At 35.7% G+C, this 21,353-nt stretch overlaps 2 protein-coding genes across 3 annotated transcripts; both read left to right on the top strand.

The window, feature by feature from the left end:
• The first annotated feature begins 2,605 nt into the window (after positions 1-2,605).
• LOC109010862 (probable inactive receptor kinase At4g23740) lies at positions 2,606-6,468 on the top strand. Of its 2 annotated transcripts, XM_018991807.2 has the most exons (4): positions 2,614-2,746; positions 2,981-3,091; positions 3,518-4,815; positions 5,585-6,468. In XM_018991807.2, the coding sequence occupies exons 3-4, from the start codon at positions 3,588-3,590 to the stop codon at positions 6,265-6,267; spliced, it is 1,911 nt and encodes a 636-aa protein (XP_018847352.1). In that variant the 5' UTR covers positions 2,614-2,746; positions 2,981-3,091; positions 3,518-3,587; the 3' UTR covers positions 6,268-6,468. The 2 variants fall into 2 exon arrangements, with proteins under 2 accessions (XP_018847351.1, XP_018847352.1); XM_018991806.2 differs by having other exon boundaries at positions 2,606-3,091.
• Positions 6,469-12,913: 6,445 nt separating this feature from the next.
• On the top strand, positions 12,914-20,180 carry LOC109010863 (ubiquitin-conjugating enzyme E2 10). Its single transcript, XM_018991810.2, has 5 exons — positions 12,914-13,047; positions 13,270-13,350; positions 17,903-18,030; positions 18,441-18,545; positions 19,674-20,180. The coding sequence occupies exons 2-5, from the start codon at positions 13,281-13,283 to the stop codon at positions 19,815-19,817; spliced, it is 447 nt and encodes a 148-aa protein (XP_018847355.1). The 5' UTR covers positions 12,914-13,047; positions 13,270-13,280; the 3' UTR covers positions 19,818-20,180.
• The last annotated feature ends 1,173 nt before the right edge of the window (positions 20,181-21,353 follow it).

The following is a 21,353-nucleotide window of genomic DNA, read 5'->3' as shown; positions in this document are numbered from 1 at the left end:
TTAAAAAAAATCCCCACCATGCATGTTTTCACCAATATCTTTGGTTTTCAATTAAATTCTTGGTAAATATATATATATATATATGTCAGCTTTGGTTAAGTACTTTGTAACAAAGAGATCGTATGGTGTTCAAGTATGGTCCACACACTCAAGGAAAATAATTAACTTAATTAATTCGTTGACTCTATACTTATAATAGTTCTGCCATTAAAATAAAAGATAAAAAATTCATGCGGCTGCAACTTACAAGTACTACTCCAAGATCGGCATGCATGACTCTTCATTAATAATAGACATTGGATGATTAAATATTAATTTCTGAAGTTGCATGATGATGATGAGGTAGGTTACGTGCATGATTCATTTTCTCACAACCATATATATATATATATATATATATAATTTAGGATTACTTTTGAGCGTTATTCTTTATGTTTTGATCAGCTCCAAATCTTTTTGGTTGTAATTAAATACCTAAAAAATAATATTGATTATAGTCATGATCACATGTATAACGATGGAATTGAAAATCTAGATCGTGACCAAAAAGACGTACGTATCATGTTGGTGCATGCGGGGAAAACATGCATTAATCATGTCACCTTAATTCACAAATTAGTATCATTTTTTTTTATAACCAAACTTTTATTTAATCAAAAGAGCAATACATGATACTGTTTTGATCAAACCAATTAATAGTATGAACAACAAGTATATATTTTTATTATAATTAATAACTATAATAAGTACTTAATAGGATCTCACTCATGAATTCATCTATTAGTTCACAAAACATTTTATAATAACATTAGAAGAAATTATTAGACAAGTGAGATTGTAAACTGTTAGACCTAATATTTCTGCAAAAGTAAATAGAATCGAACAATTAATTATTTCTTAAAGAGTAACGAGAGACGCACAACTATTTTTATAGATTTTTTAAATCATATTTTGAAATAAAGATATTTATTAAGTGTTACTTATACTTATAAAAATATTCTTAATTTAAAATATAATTATATAAAATGTCTGTATATAAAATATATTATTCATATCATTTAAATAAATAGTAAAATTTTATTTATAAATTATGATATTTAAATATTTGATTTGACTTGACAATAAAATTTTTCTCATTAACTTATCGTACATCTGTCATTTTCCTTCCCTACTACCCGGTGATAGTAGCGACAAAATATGAACCGTAGAGATTGGCTTTCGTACACACGTGTACACCACTTCAGAAGGCCCACGGGGCCACGTTGGTTGTGGTTGTCAGATAGAAACACCGTAGGGTAGCGTGTAATAACGTCGCACGTTGTATTAGGTCCGTCTCTGTCTCTGTCACGTCCCCAAAGAGACCGTCGTTCTTGATTGGCCGAACATCCATTTATGGTAGGTGGCTGTCAAATTCCAATAGATGGAGCGTGACCACATTTTAGAGTTTAAAGTCCAATCGTCTAAAATTCTAAATTTGTTTACCAAACCGGCAGTTTATACAATAAATTCAATTTATCTCAAATTAGTTATTAATAAAATTTATTATTTTTTTAATTTTTTTATAAAAAATTAAATTCATTTCATAATATTTCATACATTTAAACCTACAAAATTAAATTCATTTTAATAGAATCTATAAAATATTACTGTTTACAATTCAATTTAACTTATCTCAACGTATCCTAGATTTTATATATATTATTATTCTTTAAAATATATCGTATTTTTACATGTAAGTAAAATTTAAGATTTTCCAACTCATTTATTTTCCTTTTATTTTTTAACATGTTTGTCAAGCAAGACCTTAGAGATTTTGGTGTATACTTTGACTAAGGTAAAAAAAAAAAAAAAGAACCATGTCCCCTTAGAAAATCATCATCGTCGATTCATCATCATGCACAATGGCCTTAGCTTCCGCGTTCACTTATCACAAGATTTGAAACAAAGGGTCAGTTGTCTTGACTAATGCAAACAAATAAATAATTCCAATTTGCATTTACTAATTATATAGCATTATCACTAACTGCAGAGTGCTGTCCTAAAACTTGTCTTTTCTCTTATTTTCATTTCCTTTTTTAATCTTCTTCCACTCACTAAGATGGCATATCATGGGGACCAATCCGACTATAAATTATAGAGAAATGATACAAGAAAATTTTACACCACATATCTCCACTTAATCAACATGTGATTTGTTATTTTTGTCATTCTATCTTAATAGAATGATAAAAATGACAAATCACATATCGATTAGGTAGAGGTGTGTGGTGTAAGATTTTCATGTAAAATTTTTCTAAATTATATATTCAATTAGTGTATTTTAGTTACTCACTATCTATGTAATCATCCTTTGAATCCAACTATGAAGCCTAATTTGAATCAGATTCCAACCCCACCAGTTTTTCTTTAATCTAATTGTCTAATTTTGAACTAAACTCGACCCAAATCAATTACAATTTGACTAAATTTTGTTATTAGACTACGACTTGAGGGCCAGTTTGATAAAGTTGCTAGGATAAAAAAAATGGAAAATAACACTTACAAACAACATAATTTTTCCTTAAAGAAGAATAAGAACCATCAGGTGCAGAATTCTGGAGCTAATGACCAACTGCGTAGCTACCTCTTAGCTTTCTTCATCATTATCTCCTGTTGTCTCTCTCTCTCTCTCTCTCTCTCTCTCTCTGCCTCCTCCACATGCAATATCCTGGTCGTGCGCTACAAAGAAAATAATATCATAGAAATAGTAAGCGATTTAGCTTAATGATTTATCTAATGGTTTAGTATTTCCGCGCATGCATGTGATGTGATGCTGCTTTATACGCAAGCAAATAGTAAATACCAGCTCATCAACCATCAATGCCATCATTGTTTCGAGGTCCCAGAGTGGATCTCTCTCTCTGCTAACTGTTTCTCAAAGCCCAAGAATGCAGCTAACTGCCTTTTAAATTTTAATTGCTTCTGGTTTAATGCTCGGCAGAATTTTATCTTTTTGGAGAGAGCTGAACCTGGGAATATTTGGTTGGAAAGAGTGAGACAGGAGATGCTGTTTGTGCAAAGTAGCAAGTTTGGTCTCATCTGAAGCCAGCAAGTAAGTTTTGTGTTTTGTTTTTAAACTCTATTCTGATATTTCTGTTCGAATCCTTTGTTTGTGTCATGAGAAAGTGAAAGGAAAAGCCAAAAAGGAAAATTTTGTGTCTCTTGTCTATTTTGTTGTTTGTGAGAAAAATTAGAATTGAAACAAAAACCTGTGTTGGGCTTGGTAGAGTATCTTTCCCTTGGTTCAAATAAATGGAATGTCTAAAATCTGAATTTCAGATTTCTTAATCTGAACTCAGTTTTTCCAGCTACAACTGCTTATTTTGACAAAATAGAGCATGACTGGAAATCCATAAAGGTCAATCTGTTATAACTATATTTCCATGAAATGCCTAAACTGTTATTGACTATCTTATTAGAAAATGTTGAGTGTCTTGTCTTTCGGATTCTAATCCATCTTCTTTTTAAATTCGTGTAGATGTGAGCAAGTTCTGCAGACTGTTTCATTTTAACTGCAAATTTGCTTGGCCAATTGGTCTGTAACACCGATGGAGAAGATGAACAGGAAATTATCTCTCTTGTTCATATTCTTGTTTGGAACAATTTTCTCACACGTTGCTACCGAACCAGTTGAGGATAAACAAGCATTGCTTGATTTTCTTCGGAATATGTCGCACTCGCACTCTCTCAATTGGACTGAGAACTATTCTGTATGTACAAACTGGACAGGAGTGTTCTGTAATAATGATCATTCCAGAGTCATAGCCCTCCGATTGCCAGGAGCTGGCTTACGTGGTCCAATTCCCCCAAACACTCTCAGTCGCCTATCGGCAATTCAGATTCTAAGCCTCAGATCGAATACTCTATCAGGTCCTTTCCCTTCTGATTTTTCCAATCTCTTAAACTTGATCAAAGTTTATCTTCAACACAACAAGTTCACGGGCCCATTGCCTTTGGATTTCTCAGTTTGGAAGAATTTAACTGTCATTGATTTCTCAAACAATGGCTTTAATGGGAGTATCCCCACTTCAATTTCAAATTTGACTCATCTCATGGGGTTGAATCTTGCCAACAACTCACTTTCGGGTGAAATTCCTGATCTCAATGTTCCTAGTCTGCAACAGTTAAATCTATCCAACAATAGGCTTGATGGAAGTGTACCCAAAACCCTTCAGAGATTTCCGAGTTCTGCGTTCTCTGGTAACAATCTTACAACGGAAAACGCTCTTCCACCTGCTTTTCCAGTTCAGCCTCCTAATGCTCAACCATCGAAGAAAGCGAGACGACTTGGAGAACAAGCAATATTGGTAATAACAATTGTTGGACTTGTTCTGTTGTTTGTGGTTGGTGCCGTTGTTATGATGCTTTGCTCAAATAGAGATGGAAGTGGGGTTCCAAAGAAGCAAACAAAGAAAGAAGTCTCTTTAAGGAAAGGGGTTTCTGAGAGCCAAGACAAGAATGAGAAGCTTACCTTCTTTGAGGGGAATAATCTTGCATTTGATTTGGAGGACTTGTTGATGTCCTCTGCTGAAGTACTTGGGAAGGGAGTATTTGGGACAACATATAAGGCGGCTCTGGAGGATGGTAATACTGTGGTCGTGAAGAGGCTTAAAGAAGTGAGTGTGGGAAAACGTGAGTTTGTGCAGCAGATGGAAGTGGTTGGGAGTATTAGGCATGAATATGTAGTCGCGCTAAGGGCATATTACCATTCGAAGGATGAGAAGCTTGTGGTGTATGATTACCATGGTCAAGGGAGCGTGTCTGCAATGTTGCATGGTATGTTGAACCCTTCTTCTTCTTCTTCTTCCCCTGTTCAGTAGCATTACTAAGACCTTAAATTCATGCTGATCCCATGGTGCCGAGCAAGTTCTTATAAATTGTCAACAATGGTTGCTGTCGTGTTACTTCTCCTTGTCCACTGCTTTCAGCCTATAAAGCCTGATCTTTTTTTAGTTACATTAAGATGAGTGAAAAAAAACATAATTTTAATGGAATACTCTTGATTAAAGTCGGATATTGTAAGAAGACTTAGGTGCCGTTTGGATAGTGAGTTGAGATGAAATGAGTTAAGATAAAAATTAAAAGTTGAATAAAATATTGTTAGAATATTATTATTGTTTTGAGATTTGAAAAAATTGAATTGTTTATTATATTTTGTGTGGAAATTTGAGAAAGTTGTAATGATAAGATGAGAAGAAACACTTCTTGTATCCAAACGGGGCTTAACTGTTCTAAATTACTGTATGTCGGTTATGACCATTAAAAAAAAGAGAAGAAAAATAGGGTAAAACTATATGGAGCAACTGATATACCATTTTTGGGGTCAGATTCTTAGAAGCACCCTCTCAGCTAGGAAGTCCTTGTAAATTTTCTTGGGTGAAATCTCATTTCAACTTTGAAATTAGGGAAACCACATTGTACACCTGTATCTGCCAATGCTTTTACATAATGCCCAACAACAAAATTGTATAAAACTTACTGTGATCCTTACAGTTCCAAAATAAGTTTCATTCTTTGGCAAATCATATGTTTGCAATTATTGCAGGTAAAAGAGGAGAGGAGGGCCGGACTCCATTAGACTGGGACACCCGGCTCAGAATTGCAATCGGTGCAGCAAGAGGCATCGCTCATATCCACACAAAAAATGGTGGGAACAAACTTGTCCATGGAAATATAAAAGCCTCCAACATTTTCCTCAACTCCCGAGGATATGGTTGTGTATCTGATCTCGGTTTAGCAGCATTGATAAGCCCCGTGTCTCCACCAATGCGGGCTGCAGGATATCGAGCCCCAGAAGTAACAGACAGCCGGAAATCATCCCATGCATCTGATGTCTACAGCTTTGGCGTGCTGCTGCTTGAGCTTCTCACTGGAAAGTCACCTGTACATAGCACAGGTGGCCATGAGGTTGTTCACTTAGTAAGGTGGGTGAATTCTGTGGTTAGGGAAGAGTGGACAGCAGAAGTGTTTGATGTAGAGCTTTTGAGGTATCCTAATATAGAGGAGGAAATGGTAGAGATGTTACAAATAGGATTGACATGCGTTACTAAAATGCCAGAGGATAGACCAAACATGCAGGATGTAGTGAAACTAGTAGAAGAAATTCGTCAAGTGAACAAAGGAAAGCGACCATCAGCCGATCATAAGCCAGAAATCTCAACCCCATCACCTGTTATAGCTGAGATAGGATCCTCCTCTATCATGGGGTCCTCCATGATTACCCCTTGAGATTCTCTAGTCCTAGCAATTTTTATGATTTTCACATTGAGAATTAATTGAAATTGAGTTGGGCAAATGCCTTTCGTTATTGAGATTGTTTGTGTATCCAGGAGCGTTCAGAAACATGTATAAATAAGGTTATCAACTCCATGGGAAGTGAGCCTCCAGAATTTAATATACAGAAGTTTCTTATTGTACTTTTTTGTCATACATTCTAAGGGTATGTGACTGCAATTTCTTCAACACAAATTGTTTATTGGAATTTTTTTCCTCCAGATCAGATTTCTGCCAATGAATTGTATTGATTATTATGGGCTCGATCAGAGTTTTCAAGATGCTGACCAAAAAGGGAAAGACATGACAAACATAAAAGCAAAGGCAGAATGTCTAGCTGCAAGCATCCTTCCAGATAACTTTCAAAATTATATATAATCACATTCAATACATACACATGAAACTGCAGCAAGTATAAAAAAATAAAATAAAATCAAAGTATCCATTCTTTTGCAAAGGATAAACGTAAGATATTTCAATTCAGAATAAGAAAAATATTTCTCAATGGAGCTGAACTTGATGCTCAGCACAACCTCGACATGCCATGGGCCATGGCTAAATAATGCTTCATCTTTACATTAGTGTCAATCCCCAGAAGAGTCTACAACAATATGATGGCACAAGAATGAAGTGCAACTCGTTTTTTCACAAGAACTCGAGGAAACACCATTGAAATATACATATATAAAAGAGCTTCAAGAACACTTACAGTCGAGAAAACCAGTGTAACCAATAACCAAATGTGTAAATATCGTCTAACTGGAGTAGTTTTTCTCTCAGTGCAGAAATCTTTTCTTTGCAGATAGTATCACAGACCTTCAACTTCCTCAAATTGTACTTCCTCCACCAGTTCAGCAGCTTCATGATACTCGAACCTTCCAGAGATATGGAACAACATACACCCAGTAAAGAGCATTCTTCTGAACAAGTTTTTATTGCAACTCTATCAGAAAATTTATAGATAAAAATTGAAGATTTAACAACAAAACTTTTGATCTTTTCTTCTTAATAAGCTACAAGTTTCAATGTTAAGATCTTAGTAAGAACAACTCTTAGGGCAGGTTTGGTAACCAAAACAAAACACAAAATTTTCATTTCATCTCATCTCATCATTACACCTTTTTCAAATCTCCATACAAAATATAATAAACAATTCAACTTTTTCAAATCTCAATACACCTTTTTCAAATTCCAAAACAATAATAATATTAAAACATAATATTTTAAACTTCAAAACAAAACACAAAATTCTCATCTTACTCCCCAAATCTGCCTTAAAAAATTTCGGGCATCATTCTTAAGTTAAAATTACAGGAACTCATAAGAAAGCAATACTCTTTCAAAACAAAGATTACTGCGATCAGGAATTGTAGATATCTCAAAATTCTTATGCATTCTAAGACCAACTACCGTTCACAAAAAGAAAACCTCTCCATAATCCCCCATCTAACAATATCTCTGTCTACATAATGTAACAAGTCCGATCAAATACACGCAGAATAAGTACTCTCTTAGAGGAGAGAGCCTCCAAACAGGGTAGAAGAAATAGGGACGTAGAGATAGAAGAAGAAAGCTTAGGGTTTTTTCATTACTCAAATCATACCATTACCCTATTACATCTGGGTACATATAGTCCGCATAAATTTAAAAGGGCCATTGGCCTTCTAATGGGCTCTTAACGAGCTGAACTTAAAGAAATAAGTAAAAACAGTAAATAACATAGATGAGAGCCCAAGACTCCTGCAGCCCACTAATTCTCGTAAATGACTAACAGACAATGGGCTCAGAATGGTCCAGCCCACTACTTCCCAGCAGACTCATATCCTACGAATTAATCCACGGCTCATGGACTCAGATGGCCCAGCCCGCTCATTCCCAACACCACTTCAGCTTTGACTTCACTTCAGAACTACACTTCAGTTAAACTCCACCCACGTGCACTTCATACTTAGGTTTCGGTCTCTTCTTCCTCAAGACCTCCAGCGCCGCACCAGTCCTTCTTCGGCCATGGTTGTCACATACCTTCCCCCATAAAAAAACCTTGCCCACAAGGTGGGGAAAATCATCTTTGAGTGTGGAATACACCTCCCAAGTCGCATCGGTGGCATCTTGGCCATGCCATTTCACCAGAAGCTCTACCCGAGCTCTATTACCCACTTTCACCATGCGACGGCTGAGCACCTCCTCAGGTTCCGGACGGAAAACCCCATGTTCATCGATGGGAGGGAGGGACGGAAAAGCCGAGATTTTTGACCCGATCTTCCTCTTGAGTTGGGACACATGAAACGTAGGATGGATCCTTGAAGATGGCGGCAGATCAAGCGTGTAGGCCACGGCCCCAACCTTCCTCAGTATTTTGTATGGCCCAAAGTACCTCGGAGCCAGCTTGAGATTCCGCCTGTGAACCACTGATGTTTGGCGGTACGGCTGCAACCTGAGGTATACCCACTGTCCTTCTTCGAACTGCTGCTCTCTGCTAAGATCTGCATATTTTTTCATCCTGTTTTGAGCATGTTGTAAATTTTGTTTGAGGATTTTGAGAATTTGGTCTCTGTTACATAGTGTCTGATCCACTGTTTCCACCCGTGAACTGCCTGGGGTGTAGTCCATTACTCGGGGTGGGGGATAGCCGTAGAGAGCTTCATAGGGTGAGACTTTAGTCGAGAGATGTTTGGTGGAGTTATACCACCACTCTGCAAGTGGAACCCATAGTGACCAATCCTTTGGTCGATCTCCCGTAAAACATCTTAAGTAGTTTTCCACCGCCTTGTTAACTGCCTCGGACTGACCATCCATTTGGGGATGGTATGATGTGCTCATGGACATCTGCACTCCCTGTAAGGTGAAGAGTTCCTGCCAAAATTGACTAGTAAATGTAGGATCTCTGTCAGACACAATTGATTGGGGTAAACCATGTAACTTAAAGATATTTTTCATGAAGGATTCAGCCACTGATTTGGCTGTATACGGGTGTTTCAAGGGTACAAAATGACTATATTTAGTCAAACGATTGACGACGACCCATAAGCTATTGTATCCATGAGAGTTGGGTAAGCCGTCAATAAAATCCATGGTTATGTGGGTCCATGGCTGAGAAGGTATAGGTAGTGGCTGTAGCAAGCCATTTGGCAAAAAATTGTCGGCTTTTACCCGTTGGCACAAGTCACATGCGCGGATAAACTGTTTAAGATCCTTCTTCATCCCGGTCCAGTAAAAATCCCTTCTCATTCTGTGGACAGATTTGTCGTAGCCTGAATGACCCCCCCACGGACTACTATGGGCTAACTCCATCAGTTTGTTTTTAAATTCCACGTTGTCGGGAATGTAGAGTTTATTCTTGAACAGCAATAAGCCTTCCCTGACAGTGTAATTAGAGCTCAATTTGGCCCCCAAACAGCTCTGTAACATGGCCTGTAGTTGCCCATCAGCTTCACAAGCGTTTTTTAATTCCTCAATCCAATCTACATTAGGAAAAGTAAGTAGCATTAAAGTCCCTTCTTCCTGCTTGTCCTTTCTGGACAGGGCATCCGCGACCCTGTTTTCAGCTCTACGTTTGTATTCCACTATAAAATCATAGCCTAGGAGCTTGGTGATCCATCGTTGTTGCATGGGAGTGCCAATTTTTTGGTCCAGCAGGTGTTTAAGACTCTGTTGATCAGTTTTAACTACAAAAGTCCTCCCTAACAAGTAGGGTCGCCACTTAAGGACTGCTGACACTATTGTAAATAATTCATTCTCATAGGTAGACAACAAGAGTGACCTTCCTTTTAGAGCTTGGCTGAAAAATGCAATTGGTTGCCCCTTTTGCATTAAAACTGCCCCTACAGCCGTTCCCGATGCATCACACTCAATTGTGAAAGGTAGAGTGAAGTCGGGTAGCGTTAACACCGGAGGTTGTGTCACCGCCTCCTTAAGCTTGTCAAAAGCCAGCTTAGACTCCTCCGTCCATTGGAATCCATCTTTTTTTAGCATTCGGGTAAGAGGAGCTGCAATACCCCCATAACCCCGTATAAATCTGCTGAAAGGGTAGAGTGATGCTGAAAGGGCTGTTGCTGATGCTGAAAATTCTGTTGCTGAAAAGCCTGCTGTTGTTGCTGAAAGTTCTGTTGATGCAGGTGCTGCTGCAGCTGTAGACTACCCGTTTCATCCCTAGGTTGAGCTCCATCAGTTGAGTCCGTATTGGAGCTGTTGCTAGGATTTTTCTTTTGCATTGCCACAGTAAGAATGGCCAGTTGTTGTACTATGGCTTCATTTTGTCTCTTGAGGGTTGCCATGTCGTTGTCTACAGTAGAGAACCTAGCCTCATTCGATTTTTTTATTTCTTGATATTGCTCATTTGTAGCCTTTTTCATTTCCTGGTATTGAGCATCGGTAGCCTCCATAGCTTTTTTGAGTTGTGCCCCTCTTGTAGTTGATTAGATCTAGTTCCTTCTGCCATTTTCTTCACAGGGTGAGTCTCTGGATACCACTTGTACACAAGTCCGATCAAATACACGCAGAATAAGTACTCTCTTAGAGGAGAGAGCCTCCAAACGGGGTAGAAGAAATAGGGACATAGAGATAGAAGAAGAAAGCTTAGGGTTTTTTCATTACTCAAATCATACCATTACCCTATTACATCTGGGTACATATAGTCCGCATAAATTTAAAAGGGCCATTGGCCTTCTAATGGGCTCTTAACGAGCTGAACTTAAAGAAATAAGTAAAAACAGTAAATAACATAGATGAGAGCCCAAGACTCCCGCAGCCCACTAATTCTCGTAAATGACTAACAGACCATGGGCTCAGAATGGTCCAGCCCACTACTTCCCAGCAGACTCATATCCTACGAATTAATCCACGGCTCATGGACTCAGATGGCCCAACCCGCTCATTCCCAACACCACTTCAGCTTTGACTTCACTTCAGAACTACACTTCAGTTAAACTCCACCCACGTGCACTTCATACTTAGGTTTCGGTCTCTTCTTCCTCAAGACCTCCAGCGCCGCACCAGTCCTTCTTCGGCCATGGTTGTTACACATAAAATCCTTACATGAAGTACCTTAGCTATTCCTCAACTTCATTAAGAATATATATTTTCTTTTCTGTCAGTAAATTATGTAGGCACCCAATAGGTCTGGAACCTATGATCTCACCCAAGCTCTGTTGATTGCATAAAAACACAAACGAAGACTGAAGGGATTCCGATAACATTTTCTTTATTTTGTAGGAGGGGCTCTTGACTCTTCACCCGTCTGACCCACTAATAGAAGTACGTGGTATAGAGATGATAAATATAATTTTTAAATGTCGTCTCATATCAACTCGTAGCCCTATAATTTCTTCTTTCTTATTTTGTTGAGTTTTTTTGTTTTTATTAGAAAAATGGTTGGAGAAGAGGTGACTTTTCTATTTGACAGCGCGATACTGCTAAGGTATAAAGAAATTTTATAAAAATAAATACATAAATTTAGTTGACTTTATGTTATTCGTCAGGTATATTTTATAATAAAAATAATTTTATAATTTAATATATAATATCAAATCACATCAATTAACAATTTACTTGTATAAAATTATTTTATAACTAAAGTATTTCTTTCATTATTATAATATCACTTGATTCACCTTACTACTGGAATCAGATAAAAGAGACTTAGGCGGTTAGAAGCCGCGTGCAATACTTCAAGTTGCGATTGAACTATGATTTATTTGAGGAGTGTTATAGTCATAAAGTGATTATATAAAAATAATTTTATAAACTGACGTGATTTTATGTAATTTGTTAGATCTATTTTATAATAAAAATAATTTTATAATTTGACAAACTATATCAAGTTATATTAATTTATAGAATTATTTTTATATAATTACTTTATAACTGGAACATTTCTCTATTTAAATTTCAGCCGGACTAAAATTTTTTAAAATCCTTAAATAGTTATTCCACATACCATATTTTTCTTGATATATTATTGTTTAATCTTTATATTACATATAAAAATTATTACATTAAACTCTACAATAATATAATTATTAATATGGTAGGATAGGAGCTGGATAACAGCCTAATATTCTTTCTTACATCAATCTAATAGGAAATTCATAAATTATAATTAATTTGTTCACTTAAATATTTTGAATTGTATTAAAATTTCCTAAATGCTCTCCAAATTGGATAGAAAAATATAAAGGAAAATTTTATTTATTGTCATTTTTATTAGAGTAATGGTAAATACAATTCGGGATGTATAAATCTCGCGTACTAATTTAAAAAAAAAAGAGTGATATATACTATTAAACTTATCAATTTTTAGTAAAAAGAATACACAAAATTTATATATTTCAAGACTACATAAATTATTTTTCTTCTTGTTATTTTCATCTTAATATTATTTAATATGATATTAAATAATTTATCTATAAATAAAGTATAATAAATAATTTTAATTATTTAATAATATATAATACGATGATGAGATAGAATGATAAAAAGATAAGGACCGAAGTTAATCTAATATCAATCAATTATCAGCAATAATAATTTGTACGGAAAAGACCGAGCGGGACCCAAGCAATGGGAAACCAATCAAAGGACAAAGAGGGCCGGAGACGGGGCATTTGCATTTGCATAAAACAAGTCACCACCTTACCGAATCTCGATTTCCTTCCTCTTCTGTTTTCCTTGCCTTTGCCCGGAAACCACGAGGAAAGCTGCACAAAGGAAGGAGGATCTCTATCTCTCCCTCTTTCGGTACGATCCCCTTCCCTCTTTCTTTCTCTCACATATAATATATATATATATATTTATATATAACCCATCTAAGGTTTATGTCTTTGTATTGTTGTACGCGCCTCGTGTTTCTTTTGTTCGGTTTGGTTTCGGGTTTTGTTTTGATAAGTAAGTTTCGGGTTTTGTTGTGTGGTGATTTGTTGTGATCTGAGGATAGTGCGTTTTCGATCTTCTGTAAATTAGGGGTTTTAGCGATGGCGTCCAAGCGGATCTTGAAGGAACTCAAGGATTTGCAGAAGGATCCTCCTACATCTTGCAGCGCCGGTACTTTCTCATAACCACTTCTTTGGCCGTCGCACTATATATATATATATATATATATATATATATATATATCTCTCTCAAAGTTTTAAGCTTTTAGTATATTTTTTTCCTTGATCGCTGTTGTCATTTCGATTTTTACTACTGCTTCTATTTATTCTTATTTGTTTTTTCATTTCGAAGGTATCTCGGTGCGGTTGTTCATTCCATAATTTTTATTTTCATTTTGGTATTATTCTTACTTGTAATTATAGTTAATTCTCGGCTTTTCTTCTTTGATTTCTGGTTGATGTTGATAAAAATGGAACATGCATAATGGATGATCTGGGACCGTCACAAAAGTGGCCAATTCAGCACTCCGAAATGGGTTGGAATTATTTTTTTCTGGAATGATATTAGGAGCTTCTTTGGCCCGGCGACTGACCCATGTATTATATAGCTCATTAATTGTTTCAGTTCTGGTTGGGTCTTAGATGTTGGGCTTCTCTAATTTGTGTGTTTTAGGCCCCTTGGGATTGAAATAGTTTCAATATTCGATACGAGAATGTTGTTTCCAACAGGAAGCACGTCTAGAAGATGTTATGGTTGTACTAAGCTTGTATTGCTTTTGGTAATGACAAGGGGTTTTAACATTGTTGGGTTTATAGAGCCTGGTTTGTTGCTGTGTCAGCCCGATTTGATGACCCGACCTGATAGAGAGTTCGCTTGAGGTGCATTCGACACTCCGCTCTAGCAAATCACACAAAAAAGTGAAAATTAGAATTTCCGCCATGTGACACTATAAATATGTAATTAATGCATAGTATGAGTCATGAGTGTTCTGAATAGTGAGAATTCGTCCTAAAGTGTATTTTGTGATTCTTCATTACAATAAAATCCTCTGCAGTTCTATTGACGTAGGCACGTTGACGAACTACGTTAATTTTGTGACGTGTGATTGATTTGGTTGTGTTTGCTTTTGCTTTGCCTATCATTGTTTTTCACGAACATAGTTTGAAGTTTACAAGTGATTCTTATTCCATTTTTGGGGATTGTGCTTAACATCATAGTATGCTATTAAATTCTGGGGTACCTTTACACGTTGTATTCTGAAATTTCAGCCAATATAAGATTCAAATTATGGTTTTCTTGAGGGAAACTAACTGTGAACCTATGGACAGGTTTGGGGGGTGAGATGAGAATTTTGTGTTTTGTTTTAAAGTTTAAAATATTATGTTTTAATATTATTATTATTTTGGGATTTGAAAAAATTGAATTGGGATTTAAAAAAGTTGAATTGTTTATTATATTTTGTATGAGGATTTGAAAAAGGTGTAAAGATGAGATGAGATGAGAATTTTGTGTTTTGTCTTGTGTCCCAAACCAGCCATTTGCATAACAATTGTGCCTTTCTGAAGAGGAGGTTGATTTCAAGGAACTATCAATGCCATTGTTTTTTCTAGTACTTGTTTTGTTTAGTACTTTTAGAACTTCATCATGCTCGGGTGCTGTGGCCAGGATCCTTGTTTGAGGTACTTTTATATGATACTTGGAGTTGTCTATTTTTGCTAGATTTCCCTTTAAGAAAGTTGAAATTGCTGTCCTAGAGCTCATGAAATGGAAAAAATATATAATATTCTGTAATACCCCAAATTGAGTATAGGAGCTTGCATTGCTCGGAAGCGAGAAGTTGTTGTCATTTTTAATGATTCCAAGGGGCTGTCCTTGGGTCCTTACAATTGGTATCGTAGCCAAACCTAACTACAAGTGTGGGACTTGAGCCATGCCACCTATGATGGAATGACTTGGCCTAACAAGGACATCAAAGATTTGTAAATCGTGATGAAATTGTGAGACGATCACCTTTATATGTGAAGCATATTGTAACGAGACTGAAGTCTGAAGCTATGAATATATGATTGATCGTGTAGCACAACTATGCATACACATTCCATACATGCATTTGTTTGCTCTGGACCTTAGTAAGAAATATTACCATTTAGGAAGTCATTTTTTTGCACATCATGTCTTACTGAAAATTAGTAATATGATAATTAATTCAATTTTTTATTAATATATATATATGGAGATTAATTTAGAAAAGAATATAAGTTTTTTAATCTTCAAGGGTCTTTGACTTCTTTTTTCTGACTGCTGTGACAAAAGAAGACAATTTATTTTTCCAGTTTCTTGCAGGTCCCGGATCTTTTTTTTCCTTTCTTTTTAATATAATTTAGAAATAGTTTTTTAAATTGTTAAAGTGAAGTTTCATAATTGACACCAAAAATGTTTTCTAATGTGTGCAAAATGTGAAAAACTTTAAATCTCAAATATTATAGCACTCAAATATTTTCCAATTAAAGTGCCCCCACTCAGTGTAATATGGCTCTGCCCATGCTTTGGAATGGCTATCAAGGTGCTGAAGTGAGCCAAAGGTTTTTACTTGTCAGAATTGGAAAATAAGTGGGTATCAAGGCAATCATTTTTTAGGAAAAACTTTATTTCTAGTTAAGGGCTTGTGTTGATATGGGCCAGCTTTGATTCTTGTCCCAATTTTTTGATCGGTAATTTCTTGTCCCAATTAAGTGGAATTCATGTCTATTTGGACATCGATAATGACATATTCAATTAGTTGGGATTGGGAATCTTACTCTACAGTTAGATGAGGAGGTAGAGTGAGAGTAACCTTTGCATGGAGCTTTGATATGCATGTTCAGGCTCACTGTTTCCTGATGAAAATGTAAAATTTATGGTGATGCTGTTGGATTTTCTGTGGACAGGCCAATTTATCAGGTCATACCTTCATTCTACTCATTGAATTAGTGCATCTGGCTTGATCTTCTTAATTTGAGTACTCTTCGCTGTCTAAAGTACATTGTGCGTTTGAGGCATGGAAGTCTGAGGAACTGGCTGGTTAGAATTTAAAATGATGCACCCCATATTGAAGTATTTGCATAAAAAAGGGTATGTTTGGTTTGAACAAAATTTTCTATGTTTTTAAAGTCAAATCAAACATTTTTTATTCTCAAAAAACAAAAAAATTATACTTTGCAAATTCTCATCCAATCATGTCCCAAACAAAAAAATCAATACAACATTTAGGAACTCCAAAAAAAAAGTACTCTTAAAAAATAATATCCAAACAACTTTCTATTAACAAAACATACCCAAAAAAATCCCTTTTCAACTCAATACTTTTAATTGATTGAAACTTGTAATATATTGTGACATCATCAACTCTGTTCTCGTTTTTGTTTTCAATTTTTCTTCATATTATTATTATTTTTTTTATAAGTAAAAATATTATATATATATATATATCTCAAAAGGAGTAACCAAGTACACTGATGTATACAAGAGAACACCTTGCCCATAATAGAAAACCCCTAATAACCCAAAAAGCTCGTGAAAAACAACCCAAAATACACCAAACCCGACCCCAACCCCTTGTTTCCCGTAGAACTAAAACTCTGAGATGTGTTAGGTCTATAAAGAGAATTACAAAAAGAAAACTTACAAACTCACTTATTTTGCTGTGGTATGTCAAATCTACTTTACCATAAAAAGTGTATTACAATTTAACGTTCTACATCAAACTACTTAGTTTCTAAAGTAGTCTTTTATATTTTTTTTTGTGGATCAAGCATTTCTCTATTATTATTGGATCACATTTATGTTCAGTTTATTTTTATTTTTTGATTGAAAGATTTATTCATAATAGAAGAGTTGGCAGAGCCCAAGTATACAGGAAGTATACAAGAGGAAAACACCGAATGAAGAGGAAGAAATAGATACAAGAAAATCATGAATTTCAAGTCCATTGAAATCGATAGCTTTAGCCCTTATCAGTCCTTAAGCATGTGACTCTATGGCCAGACACAAAAATAATAAATATATAACACGTGTTATTCAAATAAACTGGATGATTATATATTCCAGGATCGCATTGTATTGGTGTATTATTTTTAGCACACTCCAACATTTTTGGTGTTTGTTCTGGGCATTGCCTTTAAGATGTATTTTGAATTTTTATTCAACTATATGCTTTATTTTGGTTATGGCTATTAAATATCATGGTTGTTTATACTTTGTAAGCCACAAGAGAAGTATATACATTTTGATGTTCGGATTTTATATAATTAGTTGATCACTTAGTTGTCATGTTGCATAATACTCTAATAAAAGAGTTAATATGCTAAATATATTGTTATCTTGCCTTTTTAAGTTTTGTTGTGTTTTATCATTTTTTTTTAAATGTGCGCTTTACTTGCTTAGGCATGCACTTGCACTTTGTGCCTTGGCTCTAAGTGGCTTATGTGCTTAAGTGCACCTAGCGCATTTAACAACACTGGATACGATTCTCAATATGAAGCATTAAAATAATTCTACCATTAGTGGTTTAATGCAACATCAATGTTATGCAAATATTTTTGCTATTTGTTATATTTGTAATTAAGCCACTCAACCTGTGCTGGTAGTGCAACAATGCTTTTGTATATGTCCTCATTAGTTTTACCTTTTTTGGGTACTTGTAGTGTGTATTTTTGTTTCAGTCTCATAGTATTTGATGTTGCAGGCCCTGTTGCCGAAGACATGTTTCACTGGCAAGCAACGATTATGGGTCCTCCAGACAGTCCTTATGCTGGGGGTGTTTTCCTAGTTACTATCCATTTTCCTCCAGACTATCCCTTTAAGCCACCAAAGGTAATTTGCTCATGCGTTATGTTTGCATTGGAGATTATTCATGCCCTATAATAGTTTAATTTGTAATTTATTTAAGTTTCAACTGTTCATTATGCTTGTAACTCTGATTGTTTGCTCAGTGACGGTGAGGTTGAAGTGTGATAGGGTTAATCTCTACCATGGTTCAGAAAACTGTAACATACTCGGTGTTAGATTTCTTATCATTTGGATATGCTATTTTGGGGTCAATCTATTAGGAGTAGGGCTCCATGGTGCTAAAAATGGTCTAGTCTGTGCTAAGGATTTTGGGATGCAAAGCATGCGAATGTTGGTTTATATTTGTATACTTTGAAGTGTCATCAATCCTTGATGCTTCCCCTCTCTCTTTCTCTCTCTCTCTCATCGATTGTGGATGTTTGGGGATCTTGCAGGTAGCATTCAGAACAAAGGTGTTTCACCCTAATATAAACAGCAATGGGAGCATCTGCCTTGACATCTTGAAGGAGCAGTGGAGCCCTGCCCTAACAATTTCCAAGGTTTTTGTCCTGAAAGGATTCTAGAAGTTAAAGGTTTTTGTTCATTATAGTGTTCGCTTTCTGCAAAAATCTGTACGAGATGATATTTCTGCAAGCTTCTTATGTTACTCTTCTGAGATTGCTCATCTTTAACAGCTTCTATAAGCTGAATCATCAATTGGAACACAACCAATATGACCAGCCCCATCTCCATCCCCCGCTATCTCTTGGGCCGTAGCAGAGAAGAGATCAATTTCAAAACTAGTACACTGAGAGCACTGGCATTGGCCTAGCCAAATGCCAGTGCCTAGTCAAATTTTGCCTAACTTTTACCAAAGTGGTCTGCATTGGAGTAGTCAAAACTCCAATGCTCCACTTTTGAACTACAGTAAAGTCAAACTATTCTTCAAATTTGGAATTTTACTGTTCATCTCCTAAACAATTTTTTAGTCTAAAAATATTCTCGAAGTTCTACTGTTCAGTTCCCATTTTGCTTTCTATTTTTTTCTCTTCCTTTAGTGGGAGTGTATTTGTTGGATAATTAGGTTGGGAAAAAAAATAGTTGGGAAACATTAATTTTAAGTAAAAATTAAATTATTAATTAATATATGGATTGTATTTGCAAAATATAAAAAAAAAATATAAAAAAATTATTATTAAAATACATAATATTATATTATTATTTTGACTTTGAGATGGATAGTCAAATGTGGATTAATATCTCCAATGACTTTGACTTTAGCCAAAACTTCAACTTTTAGAGCCGGTTTGGATTATCTCAACTCATCTCACTATTATTCACAAATTTCAATTCACAAATCTCACTTTTATTCACAACCATCTCAACTCATTTCATCTCATCTCTCAAACCAAAACTTTGAGATGCTGATAGAAGTCTGAAGTGATTTTTGTAAATGGCAATATCTATGTGAAATACGGCATCAGCCTGCTGTGTTCACTTCCTGATAAATGCGGTTTATTGATACATCCTGAAAGTTAGCCAATATTTGTTTCATGTCTGTAGAGTTTGGGGCCTGGTCTATAGGGAACCATAGGAAACATTCCTTTATTAAGTTTGAGCTGTTTGTTTACTCAAGGTGTGACTAAATTATTTGTCCATGTTTAAAACTGTTCTCTTTCCATCTTTAGGTGTTGCTTTCAATCTGTTCACTGTTGACGGACCCAAATCCCGATGATCCTTTGGTGCCGGAGATTGCTCACATGTATAAGACGGACAGAAACAAATATGAAACAACTGCAAGGAGCTGGACCCAGAAGTATGCTATGGGCTAAACAAGCTGGGGTACGTGAGGGGATGGGCACTTTTTCATTTTACTGTATTGCACTCTATGTATTAGTGTTTGTTGTCTCTTCTATCCTAAGATGAACCAAAGAAGAGGTTCATAACATGTCCTCGGTTAAGGATGAAAGAAGCACGTATGGTCCTGTCTCGTTATTTGTATGGATAATTTTATCTTTAGAACAATGAAACTGTTGCCCCTGATCCTTTCGAAAACCTGATCACAATACTGGTTTCCAATTTTCATTTTGATGGAAGAGAAGGAGCAGCCTGTTATGATCCTTCCAGTTCTTGATAAAGTACGGGACTCTATTTGTATAGTGTCTGGATAATTGAAGGAGCATTTCCTTTTTCCATATGTTAACTTCGGTACCTGGGAATGACCTCTGTTTTAATCTGGTCTTGCCTAGGGAAACTTGAGTTGCTGTTTCCAGATACAAAGTTTCAGTTCTTGACCTCAATACATCTCCAGTGCAGAAAGAATGCCTTTTTCTTGTTTATTGTAATGTCAAAAGTAACTTTACGTTTTTGCAGTGGAAGAGTCGAAAGTCATAATGAAAGCCCAAATGACCTTTAGATAGAACCAATTTCACGGGCTGTACCTATATTTTCTTTTTTGGGGTCAATATCAGCAATGTAGTTATCGTAGTGGAACGATATCTGTGGATTCTATCAAACCCTTTAAGGTTAAGAGTCCCCGGAGTTAATCTTACTCCTTTGTGTCAACTTGTGGTTTAAAGCCAATGATTCAGAGTATTTATGGGAAAGGGTGAGATGATCTCCACACATCTGAATTGAGAAAGTGTTTGTTTTAAAGGCAATGTTAATGCCATATGTTTATAAGTACTTAAAAACAATGTGGCTTAGGATTTACTCCAAATCAAATCTTATTACTTAAGCACCTGCACCTGGTTGAAATGATCCAGACCCACCACATTGGATGAATAGCCTATAGGAGTGTTATATGGGAGACTCTGACTCAGATGATTTGCCCATGGCATGAGTATCTCAGCCACGTACCATTGATTGTGAGAATGGTTTTGCTCAACATGTGAAGCCTCATTAGACATTCGTCTCAAATAAAATTGTAGTACTCGTCCAGTTGTACATATCTCTACTCTCATATTCCACATTGCCTTCAAACAAAACTTGTTATAACTTATAGAGCTGGGTGATTGCTAGTTAGTGGCAATCAAAAGGAAAGGAAAAGAAAAGAAAAAGAACTAATTTTCCATAAAATCTCGGTGAGTCTATACCAATTTTCATTGATCAAAGCCTATAGAATAGTACTTTAGTCAAACCTGGAACTAATTTTATTCTGTCAAGGGATTATGATTGACCCATTTTTATAAGAATGCATATAACGTCTCTATATGATCCCATACCTGTAAGTTTTTATGTCATATCAATCACAACCCATACGCCACCCACAAAGATTAATTAAGAAGCCCATGGAGAAAGTTACAGATGAAGAACATGAATACCTAGGAATTATATATTATAAAAGCACAAGATTTCTTCATTATTTT

This window comes from Juglans regia, chromosome 13 (genome assembly GCF_001411555.2).
Source record: "Juglans regia cultivar Chandler chromosome 13, Walnut 2.0, whole genome shotgun sequence".
Lineage (NCBI taxonomy): Eukaryota > Viridiplantae > Streptophyta > Magnoliopsida > Fagales > Juglandaceae > Juglans > Juglans regia.
Note: the sequence above shows the minus strand (reverse complement) of the source record. Positions and strands in the feature narration are given on the sequence as shown.

Coding starts and splice junctions, on each gene's coding strand:
- LOC109010863 (XM_018991810.2), top strand. CDS start 13,281: ATGGCGTCCAAGCGGATCTTGAAGGAACTCAAGGATTTGCAGAAGGAT. Junction 13,351..17,902: donor TCCTACATCTTGCAGCGCCG/GTACTTTCTCAT, acceptor TTGATGTTGCAG/GCCCTGTTGCCGAAGACATG. Junction 18,031..18,440: donor ATCCCTTTAAGCCACCAAAG/GTAATTTGCTCA, acceptor GGGATCTTGCAG/GTAGCATTCAGAACAAAGGT.
- LOC109010862 (XM_018991806.2), top strand. CDS start 3,588: ATGGAGAAGATGAACAGGAAATTATCTCTCTTGTTCATATTCTTGTTT. Junction 4,816..5,584: donor CGTGTCTGCAATGTTGCATG/GTATGTTGAACC, acceptor CAATTATTGCAG/GTAAAAGAGGAGAGGAGGGC.